The following is a 20,850-nucleotide window of genomic DNA, read 5'->3' as shown; positions in this document are numbered from 1 at the left end:
GTCATTTCTCAGTGGGGAATGATTTACCGAAATGTTCTGTGAGACATCATCATTCATTATAGGGCTGGACATAGATGCAACACAGCACAACATCTCCATCTCGAAACAGGGCCAAAACGGACACCGCCCAGTGTAGGCACATCTATAACCGGGTTTGGAGGTTATAGACATTTAGGAAAGGGCTATAAGGGAAAGGAAAAGTCCAACCTGTTCAACCAAATCCTATAGTGCCGATTCAAGGTATAATGCTCCCAAGTAGGAAAAAATATCTATGTGACCCTACATATGGCAGCCCCAATTAATACTGGAGCAACTATTTACAAAATGTTTGTGTCCCATAACCTCTGATATTTATGCTCAACAATATGTCCTCCAAGTTCCTCTTGAACTTATAGAAAGTATCAGCCATTAGAACCTCCTGCGGCTCTTACAGTAAAAAATCCCTGTCTATGGCAATGGTAGCCACTCTAGACATAATCGATGACTTTACTTAGAGGGGTAAGAAAGATGTCATTGCCTCCAGGAACCCAAAACCGGCACATCCATATAACTGGGTTTTAGATGGAGATATGAACAACTTTCATGCTTCAAGATGTTCATCCCTAGTTTTCTGAAACCGCTGTAAGGTGACTTTTTTCCTGGATAATTTAGGGAACAAGTTGGGAGGGAGTAGTGTATGTGTATGCCATGCTTAAGACATTTATATGACCTATGGTCATATTATGGAATGCAAGCGAGTATATATAATATACCGTAGTATACTACCGGTATATCTAATATAGTATATATCTTGGTCTAGGAATTATATAGGACAACACATACGTCCAAGGTCGGTTCCAGGTTTTAGTAGGCCCCTGGGCGATAGAGCCTCAGTGGGCCCCTTTGCAGTGAACTCACTGGCGGTATTAAAAATTCAGAAACTAAAACACTAGTTTATCATACCAAACTACCCCCTCGTTAATTTATATACAGCCTCCTCATGGTGATTTTATATACAGCCTCCTCATGGTTAATTTATATACAGCCCCTCATGGTTATTTTATATAAGCCCTCCTGGATTCCTTATTTACAGTCTTATGTGGGCCCCCTCCAGCAGCTCTGGGCCCCGGCACTTGCCCAGGTATGCCCAGTGCTGGCGCCGGCCCTGCATACGTCATTACTAAACTCCAGCAAGTCCTCTTCTATCTCATTTATTTTACCAGGATCTAGAAAGATCTGACCACCCTAAAACCACAATAAGGAAAGCCAGAAGAAACGGCAGAAAGATAAAACGCTTCCATACTGAGCAAACAAGGGAACCTCAGATTCAATCTCTGGGATTGATGATGGATTATTACACAAATCTTTATCTGCACAGATGACATTTCTCAGAATACCAATTGTGTTTGATGATTCTGTTATGTCAGTCATGTTTCCAGGCTAAGCTCCACAGACATAGAGATAGACCAAGACTGTCTTCATCAATGTGAATAATGGAAAGTCGAGATAAGTCGTGTAACACCGGATTTTCTCCAGTCAGGTTTATAATAGTCACAGCAGACTAATTTTGTCTGACATTTCATGGCAGACACAATGTCACCGACATATTAAACACAAACGTCATGCATGTTCAGGCATTCTGAATACCGCAATCACATACTGCTATACACGTATACCGTAACTGCGTACATTTAATATTACTCTCTCTGAGATACTCCAACAAATGGCAAAGACATAAGAAGATATTCCTATATTAATCATTTATGCTAATGAGGTGCTTGGTGCACCAAGGTTTGGAAGAAATGTTACCTGTTGAGGAATATGCTGCTGACATCATCGTGACTGATTGGAGGCTTCTTGGAGCTCGCTGCCATCCTTAAGGGCCGGAGAAAACAGTTCACAAGTATATAAAGCTGATGGACATATTCTGCTTCGGCCTCCACCATGTTAAATACAATTTGATTCCGCTTCCTCATACTTTCCGCATGGGGAGAACATATATAGTCTTGTACAATTGTTTTCCATTTCCTTCTACAAAGCCAGCCACGCATGAAGCTTTGGACCTAGAGGAACACAAATACACAAGTCATAGTCATAATAAGCCCATGATAGGCAACATTAAGGGACTACTGACACTGAATAGGGCATAAGAATGTGATCGCTGTGGGTGGTCTGACTTTTGGGACCCTTAGCACTCACAAAAACAGAGGTCAGACTTTCTATACTCATACTTTGCACCATATATTAGTTGGTCTAGTTTTTTGCACCTAAGTAATACATTTGGGCCACTCCCTATTCCCAGATGCCACACTCTTTTTTCCTACAGGGTTCTAAAAATTGTATAAATGTGATGCAAGAAATTTTACTCCAGGATTACAGCAAAGACGATGGGGCTCATTTACTAAGGGTCCGAATTGCGCATTTTCGTTGGGTTTCCCCAATTTTTCCGATTTGCGCCGAATTGCCTCGGGCTTTCATGTGACAGAAATCGGGGGCGTGGCCGTCGGAAAACCCGTCGGATGCAGAAAAAAATGCGGAATTTCAAAAAAAATTGTGTCGCAAGAATAGCACTCATATACACCGAGACGGAGAAGTTGAACTTCGGCGGACTTCAGCGCAGCAGCGACACCTAGTGGACATTGGGCGCACGGACCTTAGTGAATCCCGGCAGAACCCGAATAAGAACCCGTCAAAGAACGCGCAGCTGGATTGCGACTGGACCGGGTAAGTAAATCTGCCCCAATGTGACAAATCTCCCCCATTGAGCTTCATAATAAAACACTAAGCAATTAGAACTTTAAGCCTGAACTCTTCACCAGAAAAATTCAGCTCCAACTGGTGTAAAGATATAAAGTATTAAGAAATAAGTCAGTAGGGGAAGTTTTTTTTCTCAATAACAACAATATAACAATAATAAATTATGAAGATAAAACATCAGTACACGCCCGGGTCATTGCGTGGTCAATGTATTCTTCTGGGTATGGAAATAACACAACAATGAATGTAGGCGATAAGGGCAGAAGAGAACAAAGACAGCCCTATGTGTGCCACCAGGCTGTGTGCATTGCAATCATAACTGTGAGACAATAACAAAAGATCGTGAATAGGCACAACTTATATCTGTCTTATAAAATTTTGAATGTCAGGTTCGGCTAGCGCTCCTACATTAATTAACCCATCCCCAAAAGTTCTGCACTACTGAATGCATCAGTTATTTTTTGGGGGTAAAACCCATTAGTGCATTTGTTCGATTATATTTAGTAGGTGAAACCTTAAAAAAAATCTACCATCAAAAACAATCAGGATAAACCGGGGGCACATACTCACAAAGTTATGCTAATGAGTAAGAAGAGCTAGGGAAGCAGGGGGCTCTGGTAACACCCCCAAAACCCCATTTGTCTCATTAGCATAATTTCAAAGTAAATTTTAGTAGGAAGCAGGACATGGATAACACATATAAGAAGATTACCAGAGTCACAGTGTCTGGATCTATGAGTAAGTAACCATGGTTCATCATGATGAATTTGTATTGTAGATTTCCTTTAAATATGGACTGAATTCTAAACATTGATAGGTGGAAGTCTGACCTTAGGGACAGGGCAGTATTCAAAGTGTCACATTCTTTGGCTAGATTCACACGACTGTTGGGTACGTATATACGGCTGCAAACTTTCAGCCGTAAATACATCCTCATAGGTCGTCAATGGGCACACGGAGCGGTACGGTGCAGTACACGTGTACCGCTCCGTACCCAGGGAAAAGATAGGACATGCCCTATCTTTCCCCGTGTTAAGGTGCCAAGCTTAACGTATATCTATGGAGCAGGGCGGACAAGCAGCGCTAACCCCCTCCTCCTCTACCATGCCGTAGCACGGCGGGCACGTGTTTGTGTGAAAGTAGCCTTAATCACAGATAGTTAACACATGAAGTCTGTTACCTTCTTTATTTTCTTGATATCTGGGTCTTCATCCTCATGGTGGATGTGGTAAGGGCGCATCCTTTCCTTTGTTTTATTGAGGGCTACAATCTGTTAAAAGAACATAATAAGTGACTTAGCCAGGTAAATCTATGTATGCTCGAACTGAAACAAATCAATCCCTGTTCTCTATTTTATCAGACTCGAATAAATAATTTCCAGGTAGAAATTCAAAATCCAAGTGTGAAGGTGGTCATATGCTTTACATGGCTGTGTGCCTGACAGCTAACTTGCTGATTCTCGTAGTGGGACATGTAAAGTATGATAAATAAACTAATGTCATTAAAATATTTAGCAGGATTTTTTTCAGTGATGACAAGTTTTATGAGACTTTACGTATAGGCTGTAAATTTGTAGCTAGACAGACAGATATTATGGGAATTGCCACCATTCCTTCTATGTACCAGGTATGAAAATAAATCTGCCTTGTTAGAAGAAAGCTTTGTCCAGTTGTGGAGGTAAATCATACAGCATCTGTTACTATACCCTACACGTAAAACTAAGGTTCAAACATTGAAAATCTTTCCTATAAAGTGCAACTGTAAATATATTGTCTATCTGACTAGTTGCAATCTCCAGTCTGTGAGGAGTATCATGAAATCTCTAAAAATACATTGGGGGACCACATTTCAGGACTGTCGAAATATATGTAGTCTGTCCAAACACAAGGCAGCTGCCTTACAAGGTAGCTAAAAGAGCTGTGGTTTTCCTTATTCTATCCTGGAAAACTTTGCATTTTTTCCCAAACACTTTTTATAAATACCTTGAACTAATGCCTCTAGAATAGAGGTTTGAATGGGGCAGTTAACCTAAAAGAGGACCGCGTTTGCATGCTACGTAAAAGGGAAGCTTGTTTAGGGATACTTGTTTTAGATTAGATTTCGCTCCTTTATATGCACGTGCTCTATTACAGCCGCTGCCCTCTACTATAGGTTGCTAACTTCCTACTCACTAGATAGACCATTATTGGGAACGAACTGCAAAGTACAAAAAACATGGGTCCTATTACAGATATACTCTTAATATGTGAAGCATTTTAATTGTATCCTAGAAGTCCTCGAGACCTCTGTTGATACTAGTTGGATTATACTTCCCGTTTCCGATGTGGTAATAGAACTGAAGATTTCATCTGATCCGGTTTTATTTTAGGAATATCAGTGTGTATTCTTGGGCCGCCAAACAATGAATCTCGGGTCTGTAGATATGATCTGTGTATCATCAGTGTTTGATCAGATTCTAGATGTATGTCCCCAAAAAAACTTAAAAAAAAAATAAAAAAAAAACGGAAGGTTGGCAAATGATGTCACAACCTTCTTCCAGCCTGTTGAAGGCTAACATGATTGTGTTAAATAGCAATTGATCCACAAAAATAGGCTGGAATAGGATTTGTTCTGAATTTTCTACAGCCTGTACATAGATCTGTGAAAACACGTTCACACACATTAAAACCAATGACTGTGAGCAGAGCTTCTTACCAACAGTCTGCAGCGGCTTATCGTCCAAGTCCTCACAACAGCCCCGGCCGGCAGTGGAGTAGGCAAGGGACAGGGCATACAGCCTGCGGACGTTCAGGACTGAAAGTTCACAGGTTATAGTGCCATTCTATGCAAGGTCGAATTTTGGTCCGGAATTCAGACCTTCTACAGGTCAACAATGTGCCCCTCCCCTATTGACAGTAAAAATAAGTAAAAATGTCCTGTATCTGTTCATCTGATTAAGGTCCGAGTACCACGTGTATCCAGCGCCTCAAATTGTTCCTTGGTCAATTTTGCATTGTGCCAAAGAGCCATTTAAGTGTAGTGTATTAAACTTCATGTATTTTTTACAAATAGTTTTGAAAACATTTATTTTGTGGAGTGGCCCGAAAAGAAGGAAAGTAAGAAGTAAGTAGGGAATATTTACACATACTGCTATTGGTGTAGGTCATACATCATCATGTATGTGAGTTACTACTTTGGTTTCAGTCTCAGACAATAGGGTACATGTATCAAACTTTTGGCTTGTATCAAATAGATTACAGATGTTCGGCACATCTGCTTACTTGTCGGGAGATACGCGCGGAACGGTGCGCCCAAAATAGCATGTGAAGAACAATATATATGTGTGTGAAGAACAAATTGCAGATGTTTAAATACATCTGCAATGTGTTCTTCACACATATATATTGTTCTTCACATGCTATTTTGGGCGCACCGTTCCGCGCGTATCTCCCGACAAGTAAGCAGATGTGCCGAACATCTGTAATCTATTCTGCACTGTGTTCTGCACTGTGTTTTTCTCTTAAATGATCCTGTGTTCACTGTGTTCACTGTTTTTATTCTATTCTTCACTGTTCTTCATTGTGTTTTTTTAATTAAATGATCGTTCGCGAGCAGGGGAAATACTGTTATTCTGGTCACCTAGCAACCCTTACGTTTAAAACGCATTGCACTCGCAATGTTAGCGAGTGCAATGCGTTTTTGATACGTCCCCACAGACTTGAATGGGGCGTGAAAAAACGATTTTGACGCGCGTGCAAACGAACGCAAGCACGCGCGTCAAAAACAACGCTAATGAAAAAAGAGCCATTGAATACAATGGGACAGAGTGCAATGCAAGTTCTGCGCGTCAAATGCACACGCAGAACTCGCGCGTGAAAAACGCCAGTGTAGAAGGGGCTTAACTATGTCCTTCCCTTAATATCTCCTCCTGACTTTCAGAGCTGTGAAGGAATAAAGCTCTATTCACACCTGTGTTGCAGGCTCTCCCTAGCAACGCAAACAAAAGCCAACAGACCCTATTAAAAGTCCATTAGTAGTCACCAGTGTCTGTTGTGTAACATATTCAATACCCTCATTGGGATTTCCAATTACGACTTCATGGCATAAATGTGTGTAAGTTTATTTATAATACAGAAACGCCTTCCGTAGGGATTGCCATGGCAATTTTACTGTGAATATCTGGTCATCCATTTTGGTCTCATGAGTATCATAGTGTTTGAGCCGTATGTTTTCTCTGCTGCACTCACCCAACACAATAATATCCGAAAATCTCCAGTGCAATGTAACTGTCTGTTCTGTAACTTCTATAAATGTAATGTGTTGGGCGAGTTTGTTACTCCAGAATGTAAATGGTTGTTTGTATAATATTACCGTTAATAAAAAAACTAGTATCAATTTCCCAAATGGAGAATAATACAAAAAGGATTTTCAGTGGAAAGTTTCTGGAGATTTTCATTTGGCCTTAAGACAAAGTGGTAAATCAGAGCCAACCACTGTACAGATTAAAGAAATTAATCAAAGTACAAACAGTCTTTATTGCGTCGACCAAATTATCCTTAAACAGCAGGAATTTCAGAACGCTTTCATTTCCCGCACTTACAATAACAATACATTCTTTGTTACAACATAGAAAACTCACAAATCTTGAGGAGTCCGATCCTGAACGGCTGCTGCAAAACAATGCACGGCCGAATAATCCTGCTGTCCCGATCAATGCATATTCCCGAGACAAAAAGCCATCGAACCGCGTCTGAGGCGACATTCTGTAATGGCCTCCGACCCCATTCTGTGCGGGGTGACTGATACTAGTGTGTGTTAATATATGGAAATAACCGGAACTTCATAGGTGAAAATATTAACTTTAATAATAGGAATAAAGAATAACAGAGAGCATCTCCTACATAAGATGTAAAAAAGCCGGCGACTTCGATGGCATCCTACCAGAGATGATAAGATAAAGTCCTCAGTAGCCAAACTGTTTAATGCTGTGCTAAGTGCCGGCTTCTTTCCACAGACCTGGAACCAAGGCCTCATAACAGCCATAAACAACCTCTCAAACTACCGAGGAATCTGTGTGAGAAAGCTGGGAAAGCTGTTCAATAGTGTCCTGAACAAGAGGATCTCCAGCTTCCTCACCCAGCACAATATCCTCAGCAAGAGCCAAGCAGGGTTCATGACAAACCATCGCACCACTGATCCCCTCTATACCCTGCACAGCCTCATCCAGAACCACGTCCACAGGGCAAAGCGGGGAAGGATATATGCCTGTTTTATGGACTTTAAAAAGGCCTTCGACCCTGGTCTCTTCCTGAAACTGCTGGAGAGTGGAATACGTGGGAAAAACTATGATGTCATCAAGAAATCCTACATCGAGAACACCTGCACCGTGAAGGTAAAGGGAAGGAGAAAGGCCTCTTTCCAGCAGAGACCAGGGTCAAACAGTGCTGCAGCCCAAGTCCAACGCTCTTCAACATCTAAATCAATGAGCTGGCTGCAGTCCCTACATGGCACAGAGGTGAAATTTCTACTATATGCAGATGACCTGCCAATATTGTCACCTACTGAAAGTATTATGCAGGACAACCTGGAAATTCAGAAGAAATTTAGTGCCACCTGGGCACTGCCCATCAACCCATCAACAAAAAACAATATCATGGTGTTTAAGAGGAGAAAAGCAAGAGTGGCCGGGCTTCCCTCCTTCAAGCTGAACAGCTGCCCTCTGAAAGTGACAACTACACCTACCTGGGCCTGGAAATCTGCCTAGCGGGAACCTACCATGCAATCAGGAGTCATTTGTACAGACTTAAACCTCCGGTGTCTGGACAAAAAAGTTTGACAGCATCATATTCCCTATCCTTTTGTATGGCAGTGAGGTCTGGGTCCCACACAAATACTCAGCCTGTTCAAGATGGGACTCCAGGCCAACCAAAATATTTCACCTGGTATTTCACCTGGAGTTCTGCAAATAACTTCTCCAAGTCCATTGGAGCACCTCAAACAGCGGCTGTAGAGGAGAACTGGGCAGATTCCCTTTACATAATAGTCCAGAAGAGGGCACTATCATTCCTGGCCCAACTACCATAAAGCCTGGCAGCAGCAGGGGGTCCCTGGCTACCTGGTTGGCCAAACCCAGCCAGACACAAACATGAACCAATCAAAGCTGACCAAAGTCAAAATCCTGGCGCTGATAAACAAGTCCCAGAAGGATCAGTGACTGGAGGACCACCATAGAGACATCCCAGAAGTTGACCATCTACCAGAATCTACAGAGAGACTACAGACTAGTTCCGTATGTGGAGAAACTACCAGACCCCAGAGACTGTCAAAACCTAAGCCTCTGCAGACTGAGCGCCCCAACCCAGCCATGGAGTCCGGGCGGCACAGACAGACGTACATGCCCAGGGAGAGCAGATCTCCGCCCTGCTGGGGGAAGAGGAGACCAAACTGGCATAGAATGTCACTGTTTGCCATAGACTGAGAGATTTGTGATAAATCAGTGACATATATGATACCATGGACTATAATAAAACCCGCAAACCCCATGTCCCCCTTCTTCCTGTTCACCATGAACCTGTACCCCAAATTATTTCCCACAATCCTTGCCAAATGCCTTGGCAATGCTAACTTGTATTTGGTCCTGCCAATAAAGCTTCTTTGAACTGAATCAAATTTATACAGTAGAATGATTGGACTTCCGGATCGGCATGACGTGACGCGTGCACGCACGTCCGGATCCGCCCCCTCTCCTCGGCTCTGACCGCGAGCCGCCCTGCTGATGCCGCCGAGGTAACGGAGGCTGCTTCCACCGCTTCCCCCGCCAAGACGCTGCCCTAGCCTGGTGTCGGCTCCTAGTGGGTCCGGGCAGTTCGGGGTGACGCTGCACCGTGATGGTTTCTCTGGTCCGGCGCCCAGAGAGAGAATAGTCCCAGCTCCAGGTGAGAGCTGGAGCGGAAGCCGGCTGACAGGGAGCGGAGATTGAGCACTCCAGGTGGGGCAGGAGCCGAGGACCCCACTCCATGTTGGATACTCCAGGTGAGAGCTGGGCGTACCAGGTGTAGCAGGAGCAGAGGGCCTTTCCCCAAGGCGGATTCACCAGGTGAGAGCTGGAGTGGTCCGAAATATCGACCTGTCGGGCAGACCAGAGGCGGCCGTTTAGTCGAGGGCCCGCCGCTGCTATCTTGGCGGTCTACACGACGTCTCGTGCCTGGAATCATGGTATGGATCCGGAGAGCCAATGGAGAATTAAGGGTCGTCTGAACAGCTGGTGGTGAGATACCTTCGTGTCGCAAGAGTTGTGGTCCCTTTGGGGCCTATTGTGTGGAGGTCCCCTATGCTGCTCTCTCTAATGATAGATAACTGCTACCCCTCTTACTTGTTGGCTACTAAAACTCTACTAATCTGACTGTGCTGCTAATTAATGCTACTTGCCCGAAAAATCCTGGTCGCTGGCTTGTGCCCTCTCTAATGATAGATAACTGCTCCTCCTTTTGGTTGTTGTCCACTAAAATTTTACTATTCTGATTGTGCTGTTAATTAACGCTTTCCGCCCGAAAAATTCTGGTCAGTGCCTTCTCCCTATTAATTACACTTACTAACGAACTGTGTTCTTTCTGCGGTGAAGAAGGAGAAAGGCCCCTCTTGCTTGTTGGCTACTAAAACTCTACTAATCTGACTGTGTTGCTAATTAATGCTACTTGCCCGAAAAACCCGGGTCGTTGGCTTGCGCCCTCTCTAATGATGGATAACTGCTACTCCTTTCTGGTTGTTGTCTACTAAAATTTTACTATTCTGACTGTGCTGTTAATTAATGCTTTCCGTCCGAAAAATCTTGGTCAGTGCCTTCTCCCTACTAAATACACTTACTAACGAACTGTGTCCTTTCTGCGGTGAAGAAGGAGAAAGGAGGAAGGTGGAAAGGAGAGGAAAGATAGAGAAAAAAGAGGAAGAAAAAAAAAAAAAAAAGGGATAAAATAAGGGGCTCAGCCCTGGGGGCTACTTGACTTTTTCCCCGCTCTGGACTATTTCACTCTTTGTTGGAGTGGACTCTGATAACATCTTGCTGGCTGCCTTCCCCGTCTATCCCACCTAATTCATCCCCGGATGCTCCATCTGCAGGGCTCCTATAGGCCCCCCAGGTGGCGTTTTTGGGTATCACCCCCCCCCCCCACGGCAGTTCATAATATTGCTCTCTTTGCTTCTCTGTATTTGAATTGAAGTGTTGTAAATTAATTCTGTTGATAAGTGTGTATATATAACTTGGTTTAACTCCGAGGGCCGGTAACAGAGAGTAAGAAAAGGGACAAAAAGGGAGGAGGGGGGAAAGGAAAAGGGGAAGGGGAAGGAAAGGGGAAAGCAGAAAGGGAGAGAAAGGGAGGAAAGAGAAGAAAGGAGAAGGGAGGGGGGAAGGAAAAAGAAAAAAAATAAAAAAAATAAAAAAGAAAATGCCCCCAAAATCTACAGGGAGAAAATCTGGGGGAGGGAGTGGAGGGTCCCCGAAGGAGGGGAAGGATCGGAGTGGTGGGAAATCAGACTCGTCTGGAAAACTGGAAAAAATATGGAACTCTCCAATCACAAAAACTCGTCAAAATGCAAAAAGTGGTAATACCCCCTCTCCCCCCCTCCAGAGTGAAGGCCCTGCTAAAACTACCCCGGAGGGTGTAATAGAGACAACAGAAGATGCTACTAACCCAATCTGGGTGGAAATCTTGACAACTGTACAGAAGACAGGGATAACGGTGGAGGGGTTGGACAAACAGGTCTCGGCCCTATCAACCGAAATAGGACTAGTGAAGGAGGAAGTGGTTAAGATTCGGGACAAGGTCTCTAATGTAGCGAGTCAAGTTAGGACCCTGGAGGGGGAAACTAAAAGTCTGAAGAAGGAAGTTGGGGGTTTGGGGAAAATACAGACTCTCCTGAGGGAGAAGTTGACGGATTTGGAGGACCGCTCAAGGCGCTCCAATATCCGCATAATTGGTCTCCCCGAGGAGGTTGGGGAAAATTCCCTAACGGAATGGGTTCAAGTGTGGCTCAAAGAAATAATGGGCCCCGATGAGCTTTCCTCTCTATTTATGATTGAGAGGGCCCACCGGGTCCCTGGCAAACCTCCGATACCAGGTGCCCCCGCTAGGGTCATCCTAGCTAAAATTTTATGTTCTCAGGACCGGGATAGGATTATAAGGTTTTCACGTTCCAAACAAGACCTGACTTATAATGGGGTCAGGGTCTCAATTTTTCCTGATTTTTCACTAGCAACACAGCAGAAGAGAGTGAAGTTTAAGGATGTTAAAATGCGCCTGAAGGAGGCAGGGATGAAGTTCTCATTACTGTATCCAGCTAAGCTGAGGGTGGTGTATAACGATCACACTGTCTTTTTTGATAGCTCTGTTGAAGCCTCCAATTGGCTGGAATCAAAGGGCTTTTAAGAATGATGGTTTACAAGAATGATGGTTTACCTTGGCGGAGACTTTGTAATAAAATTGTATCATGTGTCACTTTGGGCAGTTTGGGCGGAGAGGAGGGAGGGGGCTGGAATGGAAGTTAGGAGGTTTTTTGAGTCCTGCTCTTAGTGGCAGGTCAGAAGGCAGGGGGCGAGGGGGGAGGTGAGAGTGGGTGGGATGGGGGGGATGGGGGGACAGAGAGACATATCGAGCCAGCTGGGGGGAAAAAAAAAACTTTTTCTTTTCTTTTTTTTTTTTTTTTGTTTTCTTCTTTGATCTATGTCCACTCAGATTTATGTGTGGAATGTCAGGGGCCTGAATGATCGCCGTAAGCGATGTATTGTAAATGATATAGTGGCCCGTCATTTGCCCGGTATTGTTTGTTTAATAGAGACACACCTTACTCCCGACACTACGGCCTGGTTAGATAGAAGGTGGGCATCTTTTGTCTTTCATTCTTGTGGGTCTGCATTCTCCAGGGGAGTATCCGTTCTTATTCATAATAGGGTGGATATTAAAATTTTAGCGGTTAAGACAGATAAAAAGGGGAGGTTCATCTTCTTATTTTGTTCTTTATATAAAATCCTGTGTGTTCTGGCTTTTATATATATTCCGCCCCCCTTTTCAATGGAAGTTCTAAATGAGTTAATCCAGTTTACTAGAGATAGAGAGGACAATCCGGTCCTGGTCCTAGGGGACTTTAACGCAGTCCTCGATGGAGATCTGGACAGACGTAGCCTGAGCAATCCTGCCGGGCATAGGGATAGGGGGTCCTCAAGCTTAAGAACTTTCTGTGAGAGTTGGTCACTGAAGGATGTCTGGCGCACTAAATATTTGGATAAACCCGCATTCTCTTGTTTTAGTCGGACTCATTCATCTCTCTCCAGGATTGACTTATGCTTGGCTAATGATGCCTTCCTTGGTTTCATCGCGAGAATGAGGTATGAGTCTATAGCGGTCTCTGACCATGGTGGGATATCCCTCACATTGAGGCTACAGAAGGGAACATGTTTGGAAAGAGGAAGCTTCTTTAGACTTAATCCTCATTGGCTTGCAATCCTGAATAATGAGGAGAAGATCAATAGACTGATTCAAGAGTTCTGGTCTCGTAACTCGGGGAGCGGGGAACCATGGAGGGTGTGGGATTCATTGAAAGCTTATCTGCGGGGTATCTTCTTTTCAGAGATTAACTGGAAGAAAAAGGAATTTAGACAGATGGAGCTTAAACTTAAAAAAGAATTAGATCTTAATCAGAAAACCTGGGCTGCTACCTCTACGGAAGCAGATAGAGATAAGTTTCTAGAGTCCCAACTGGCTTATACCACCTTCATGACAGAGAAATCCCAACATAGAGCTTTCTTTAGGGGATATAGAAATTACGCGGAGGGGGGTAAACCGGGTAAACTTTTGGCTAATTTTCTCAAAAAAAAAGAGAGCAACCAAGGGGTTCATGCCATCTTGGACCACACTGGGAAACTGGTCCAAGATCAGAGAGTAATACTGGAGAGCTTTAGGCTCTTTTATGAGGCGCTCTACGCATCTGAAGCAAGGTATATGGATAGTCAGTTAAATGGCTTTCTGGAATCGATCCCTATCCCTAGTTTGTCAGAGGAAGAGAGGCTTCCTCTGAATGAACCTATAGGGGTAGAAGAGATTTTGGAGGCCATTAGGACTTCAACATCAGACTCAGCACCCGGACTGGACGGTTTACCCGCCGCCTTCTATAGAAAGTATCAAAATGTTCTGTCTCCAATATTAGAATCGGTGTTCACAGCAGCATATGTAGAGGGGGCGATACGGGGATCAATGACGGAGGCTGCCATAGTATTGATCCTTAAGAAGGATAAAGATGGAACTGAGATGGGCTCTTATAGACCAATTTCTCTATTGAATTTCGATATAAAAATTTTGGCAAAAATTCTTTCCTCCAGATTAAAAAAGGTAATTTCCGTCATTGTTCACCCGGATCAAAACGGGTTTATCCCGTCGAGGAGTACGGGACATAACCTCCATAGGCTGTTCTCGGATATGCAATTGGGAAGTAGGGGGGACCGCTCCATCCTGTCCTTAGACGCTGTTAAAGCGTTTGACAGGGTGGAGTGGCCTTATCTATGGAAGGTGATGGACAGACTTGGGTTAGGAGGGGACTTCGCTAGGTGGGTTAAGATCATGTATCACTCCCCCATAGCGAGGATGTGTGTTAATGGTTTGCTTTCTGAACCTTTTCAACTATATAGAGGGACTAGGCAGGGATGCCCCCTCTCCCCCCTCCTCTTTGCCCTATTTATTGAGCCGTTGGCTATTTTGATTCGGGAGTCCAACCATATCAAGGGCTGGGGGTGTGGGGGAGAGAGGGACAACATTTCGCTTTATGCGGACGACATTTTGTTGACGATCCAGAGTTCAGATGACTCTATAAAGGAGGCCATTAAATTGGTGGATGGGTTCGGATTCTTTTCAGGATTAAAGATCAATTGGGGCAAATCAGTCCTCCTACCGTTGGATGGAGTAGGAAGAGTGGAAGACCTCCCTATTTCCCGGTTAGAAAGCGGTGCGTCCTTTAAATACTTAGGTATATGGGTTTCCGGGGATTTTGGGAGGTTTGTGGAATTAAACATAACCCCGCTTATTAATAAGTTAAGAAGGAATATCTCGGGGTGGATAAAAATGCCCTTTTCTAGAGCTGATAGGGTAGCTATCGTCAAAATGATCCTTCTTCCACAGCTCCTTTACCCTCTAGCGGTGTCCCCAATTTGGCTCCCCGGGAAACTGTTCAGAATTCTTGAAGGCCTGGTTAGAGATTTGATCTGGGGGAAAGGGCGGGCCCGGATCGGGTTGCCCTCTCTCTATTGTTCTCTGGAGGATGGGGGGCTCGGGGTTCCCTATTTCTTTGGTTATTTTTTGGCCTCCCAACTTGCTTTTTTAGTTATAAGAAAGTACTGTAGTGCCTATGGTAGGTTAATAGAGCTTAGTGTTGGAAGTAGGGATTCCATCTTCTCTTTGCTAGAAAGTGGGGAATTTAGATTTAACAATTATAAGAATATTCATATGGCGAAGTTATTGGATAGATGTTGGGGAACATATAAAAAGTTAAAGGGTATAAAGGGTATTTTGTGGTTCACCCCAATATGGGAGAATTTTCACTTTGATGAATTTAAATCTATTCCAGATAGTGAGCACTGGTTTAAGAAGGGGGTTCGATTTTTTTCACAGATTTTGGATGGGTCTCAATTATGTGATTACAGGATGTTTGGGAATCGTTTCACAGGGATGGATTCGAGTTTTTTTCGATTCATGCAGCTGCAGCACGCGTTTAATGCGGTGAGGTGCAAAGATAGACTTACCTTATGCACTGATGTAGGAATAGAATTTTTGATTAGCACTAGTCTTAGGAAGAAGGTGACTTCACAGATGTATAAATATGTTATGCACGGGTTTGCGAAAGGGGTGGTTCATCCCTCGAGAAATAAATGGCACATGCAAGTTGGGGAGATATCGGAAGAGCACTGGAAATTGTGTTATAAAGGTATCGGATTGTCCTCTCAGTCTTGGAATCATAAGATGGTTCAATTTAACTTTATTCACCAGTTATATTATACGCCCAGGGGTTTATTCAAAATGAAACTTAGGGCCGATTCTAGATGTCGGAGGTGCCCCCTGGAGAATGCGGACTTTCTTCATGTAGCTTTCGGTTGCCAGAAGTTGAGGGACTATTGGAGTGAGATACTGGACTTTATAAATGGTACTTATAATTTGAGACTTACTTTTTCAGCTCGGGTTCTGCTCCTAGGTCTTATAGACTTGGGGAGAGATGAGTCTAGGAAAAGGCCGATAGTCCACAAACTTCTGTTCCTGGCTAGACTGATTATCGCCAGGAAATGGGGTAGTGTAGTAACCCCGTCTTGCGGAGAATTTATGGCAGAGGTACAAAAATGTAAAAGCTATGAGAAACTTACCGCAGAAAGAGGTGGATTTATAAATAAATGGAAGAAGATTTGGTGTGTGGGTATATAAGACAGGGTTTTTTTTTTTTTTTTTTTTTTTTTTTTCTTCTCCTTCTTTCGATTAGCTTTGGCCTAGATGGTTAGTCTCGAGTCTCCCCATCATCCTCCTGGTGGGGTGGGAGTGGGAGGGGGGGGGAGGGTAGGGGGGGTGGTATGGGTTCTATAAGTTTGGATCACATTTTAGTACTATGTGCAATATGGTATAACTTATATGGTACTTATTTGTCTGTACATATGTATTTTTGAGGAATGGTATTGTACATGTTTATTAGAATTTTTTCAATAAAAGAATTTAGAAAAAAAAAAAAAAAATTTATACAGTAGAATGTAGAATAGAGATAGAAGATCGATTGATTGATTAATTGATTGATGAATAGATAATAGATAGAAGGATAGGTAAATAGCAGATACATAGATAAATAGACAAAAAGCTAGATGGATAAATGGCTAGATAGACAGAAATATAGATAGGAAATAGACAAATTATAGGAGATAACTACACAGATAGATGATAAGCATCTTCACCTGGGCATACAACCAAGCGGTATATGAAAAGCACTACATCCTCTGCCCACAAAAGTCCACATGTAGGGGGCCACTTTAGGACAGGGGGCCCTGGACAAATGCCAAGTTTGCCGCCCCCTAACACCAGCCCAGTTTATTGGGAGGTCCCCAATCATCCTGTTCTATTTAATGTTCTGTTTCCTTTTTAAACAGTTTATTTAAATGGATACAATCAAGTTGGACATACTGAACAATGGAATGTACAGAGTTATACAAGGAATAGTATGAAAACAGTGCATAACCACTCCATGTTCAAATAGTAATCAAAGGTGAATCATAATGTACATTGATGCTGGGCGCAAAGCGTGAAACATGTATTGAATAAGAATTATGCAACTACATCTAATGAACTAAACAAACTTAACAAACCATTCCAGACTCTGATTTTTCAGGTTATGAAACAGGGACGCATAGAGAACACGGGGTAATGTGCGCTCTTCTCTCAGCCACAAAATGAAAGTGCAGAACTGTATCGGGTGAGGAGGGAGATGTTCACTTCTACGCATAATATTCATCTACAGTAAGCAAAAAAATGAAACTTTCTGTTGCGTAACAGCAAGCAGACAGCAAGCATAGATCAAGAAAACTTTAAAGAATTCGTATACAGAAAGTATATTATAAAATTGTATAACTTTTCATTACATTAATATTATAAATTATTATTTGGAATGAGCTTAAAGTGAACAACCCCTTTAACTTTTTTTTTTCTTTTAAATATATATATATTGTTTATATATTCAGTAACGGCACCTTGCCCTGTTTGTGTTCCCCCATTTCCAGAAACATACGCCAGCTTTCATAGAAACGCAAATAAAATAATGAAAAGGTATGAATTCTATGTATAGCATCTCGCCTCAACAACGGCTTCTATAGGAAAGTTCTCAATTTCTGGATGACAAGCTGTTTAATTGTTAAACATATATATTATCCCCTCCTGGAATTATGATATTTACTGTTCTGCATATGTTTTGCATACCTTGCTTTTGTATATATATATTATAGGGTATGCTTTGCATTTTCCCATTTTTCTTTTATACAAGAATTTTATTATGTCACTTCTGTAAAAGAAGGGGTATACAACTACTCAGTAAACACGCGCTCTTCACAGACAAATACCTCTGATTTCAGCCTTTCAATTTCAGTGTCTTGATCTTCAAGCTGTTGTCGCAGTTGATTAGCTGCAATCTTTTCTGTTTCTACTATTTGGACCAAGTGAATGTACTTCTGCATCAAGACCTCCCTCTCTATGAGAATGTCTGAATAGCTGAAAAACAGAAGGCAGAAACATTCTATTGCATGTATTATACCATGCACTTGTATTTATTACATCTACAGTACAGACCAAAACTTTGGACACACTTTATCATTTAAAGAGTTTTCTGTATTTTCCTGACTATAAAAATTGTAGATTCACACTCCAAACTATGAGTTTACTGATGTGGAATTATAGACTTAACAAAAAAGTGTGAAACAACTGAAAATATGTCTTACATTCTAGGTTATCTTGCTTTGATTACTGCTTTGCAGACTCTTGGCTTTCTCTTCATGAGCTTCTAGAGGTAGTCACCAGAAATGCTCTTCAAACAGTCTTGAAGGAGTTCCCAGAGATGTTTAGCACTTGTTGGCCCTTTTGCCTTCACTCTGCGGTCCAGCTCACCCCAAAACATCTCGATTAGGTTTAGGTCTGGTGACTGTGGACGCCAGGTCATGTGGCGTAGCACCCCATCACTCTCCTTCATGGTCAAATAGCCCTAACAGTCCATAAAGTCAAACTAAATGCAAACTGGATGGGATAGCATGCTGATGTAAAATGCTGTGATAACCCTGCTGGTTCAGTATACCTTCAATTTTAAATAAATCCCCAACAGCGTCACCAGCAAAGCACCATCACACCTTCTCCTCCATGCTTCACGGTGGGAACCAGACATATAGAATCCATTTGTTCACCTTTTCTGCGTGGCACAAAGACACAGTGATTGAAACCAAAGATCTCAAATTTGGACTCACCAGACCAAACCACAGATTTTCACTGGTCTAATGTCCATTCCTTGTGTTCTTTAGCCCAAACAAGTCTCTTCTGCTTATTGCCTGTCCTTAGCAGTGTTACCATGAAGGCTGCTGCACACAGTCTCCTCTTACCAGTTGTTGTAGAGATGTGTCTTGGATGAACTTATCCTCAGCAGCAGAGGTGGCTCTTGGTCTTCCTTTCCTGGGGTGGTCCTCATGTCAGCCAGTTTTTTGTAGCACCTGATGGTTTTTGCAACTGCACTTGGGGACACTTTCAAAGTTTTCCCAATTTTTTGGGACTGACTGACCTTTATTTCTTTATTAAGTGATGATGGCCACTCGTTTTTCTTTACTTAGCTGCTTTTTTCTAGCCATAATACACATTTTAACAGTCTATTAGTAGGACTATCAGCTGTGTATCCACCTGACTTCTGCACAACACAACTGATGGTCCCAACCCCATTTATAAGGCAAGAAATACCACTTCTTAAACCTGACAGGGCACCCTGTGATGTGAAAACCTTTTCTGCTGACTACCTCTTGAAGCTCATCAAGGGAAGTCAAGAGTAAGCAAAGCAGTAATCAAAGCAAAAGGACCTAGAATATAAAACATATTTCCAGTTGTTTCACACTTTTTTGTTAAGTATATAATTGCACATGTGTAATTCATAGTTTTGATGCCTTCAGTATGAACCTTCAATTTTTATAGTCATGAAAATACAAAGAAGGGGTGTCCAAAGTTTTGGTCTGTACTGTATATGTTCACATCAATCGTCTCAAAAAGACATGTCACAGAAGATCTGAAGATATTGCTCAACATCTAGTAGTCCTGTAGCAGTAGGCATTCCCATTCAAATTTCCAGATTTTAAAAATCTGAGATTTCTGTATTGTACGTTTACACTTAATTATTGTGTTTAGCCATATTTTCTCCAGCCTAAAGATCAAATTTTAATAAAATTCCTGCAATCCAACCAGTTTCTTCTTTTTGCTATGTCTGCGTCCCACCCAACATCTGTTGTTCACTGGTGCTAAAAACTTCTCTAGTTTGTCTTGGCAACAGCTGCATTACACTATGGGGGGGGGGGGGGGGCTCTGGCGGCTCATCTATTTATGCCCCCAAAATCAATATTCACTGCTTGTTCCTCCTCCTAGCCCCGCAGACAGCCGGCAGGTGAAATCACGTCTGTAGCGCAAGCGGGAGTAACAAGCAGTCGCCCAGTGCACCTCAGGTTAATTTACATATTTTTACAAAAAGAGGCTTAAAAAATGATAATATATAACAAAAGAGGTGCCCAAGATCCACTAAGGTAACAAGCATGCGAGTGGTGACACTTTACCACCAGTAAATCTAAAATTTAATGAGATAAAGAAATAAGATTAATGGGGATTTAACACCCCTCCCCCACAGATCTGCACCTCCATAGCCCCACCTCCGCAGATCCTGTGAGATAACACAGAATGAAACAGAAAGCAGACTGCTCCATTCTCTGTGTGGTACATGAAGTGAGCTATTGCTGCTGTAATCTGGTCTCACCACTATATCTTGGGGAAAATTAGGTATTAATGTTGGAGGTAGGGTCTGACAGGTGATGGTGTAGTCAGGTCCAATAAATCCAATAAATTCCCTTTAAGTTGTATGTAAATAAAAGAAGAAAAATAACTACATCCTTGTAATTAGTTCAAACGTATATTTAGAAACCCTTTAAAAAAATTGTTTTTTTATCTTTAGGAACATGGAAATTCCTAGACATACAGAAACTTAAGGTTTGGAACATATTTCTTAAATGGTGAAAGAAAATCTGAATGTATGTGAATTGACCTTAAGAGAACAAAAAAAAATTATTTACAGCTTCACCATTCTGCTGACTTACCTTGCTTGGTGTATGGCCTCCACCCATTCATCACGGTCAGCCTCCTCCTCACATCGCAGCTCCAATGGCTTCTGAGCCTCATGGCCAAAGGTCACAGTGAAATAATGCTGCGAAGGTAAAAGAAAAAACAATTACATTATAAAAGACTAACGTAGGTTGTGAGTTGACTAATTTCAGTACAATGGAGCAAATTCTCTTTATGTGACTTTATTACATCATGGAGGGGAATTATTGATTCACATCCTTAAGGT

General features: G+C 42.5%; 1 protein-coding gene across 1 annotated transcript in view; it reads right to left on the bottom strand.

The window, feature by feature from the left end:
• RASGRF2 (Ras protein specific guanine nucleotide releasing factor 2) overlaps nt 1-20,850 on the bottom strand; it is a 161,107-nt gene that overhangs the window by 73,824 nt on the left and 66,433 nt on the right. The window contains exons 2-5 of the mRNA XM_072139140.1: nt 20,600-20,706; nt 17,837-17,984; nt 3,917-4,006; nt 1,789-2,042 (exon numbers count right to left, since the gene is read on the bottom strand). Coding sequence (XP_071995241.1) covers nt 1,789-2,042; nt 3,917-4,006; nt 17,837-17,984; nt 20,600-20,706 — 599 coding nt within the window. The remainder of the gene's footprint in view (nt 1-1,788; nt 2,043-3,916; nt 4,007-17,836; nt 17,985-20,599; nt 20,707-20,850) is intronic.

This window comes from Engystomops pustulosus, chromosome 1, assembly GCF_040894005.1.
Source record: "Engystomops pustulosus chromosome 1, aEngPut4.maternal, whole genome shotgun sequence".
Lineage (NCBI taxonomy): Eukaryota > Metazoa > Chordata > Amphibia > Anura > Leptodactylidae > Engystomops > Engystomops pustulosus.
Note: the sequence above shows the minus strand (reverse complement) of the source record. Positions and strands in the feature narration are given on the sequence as shown.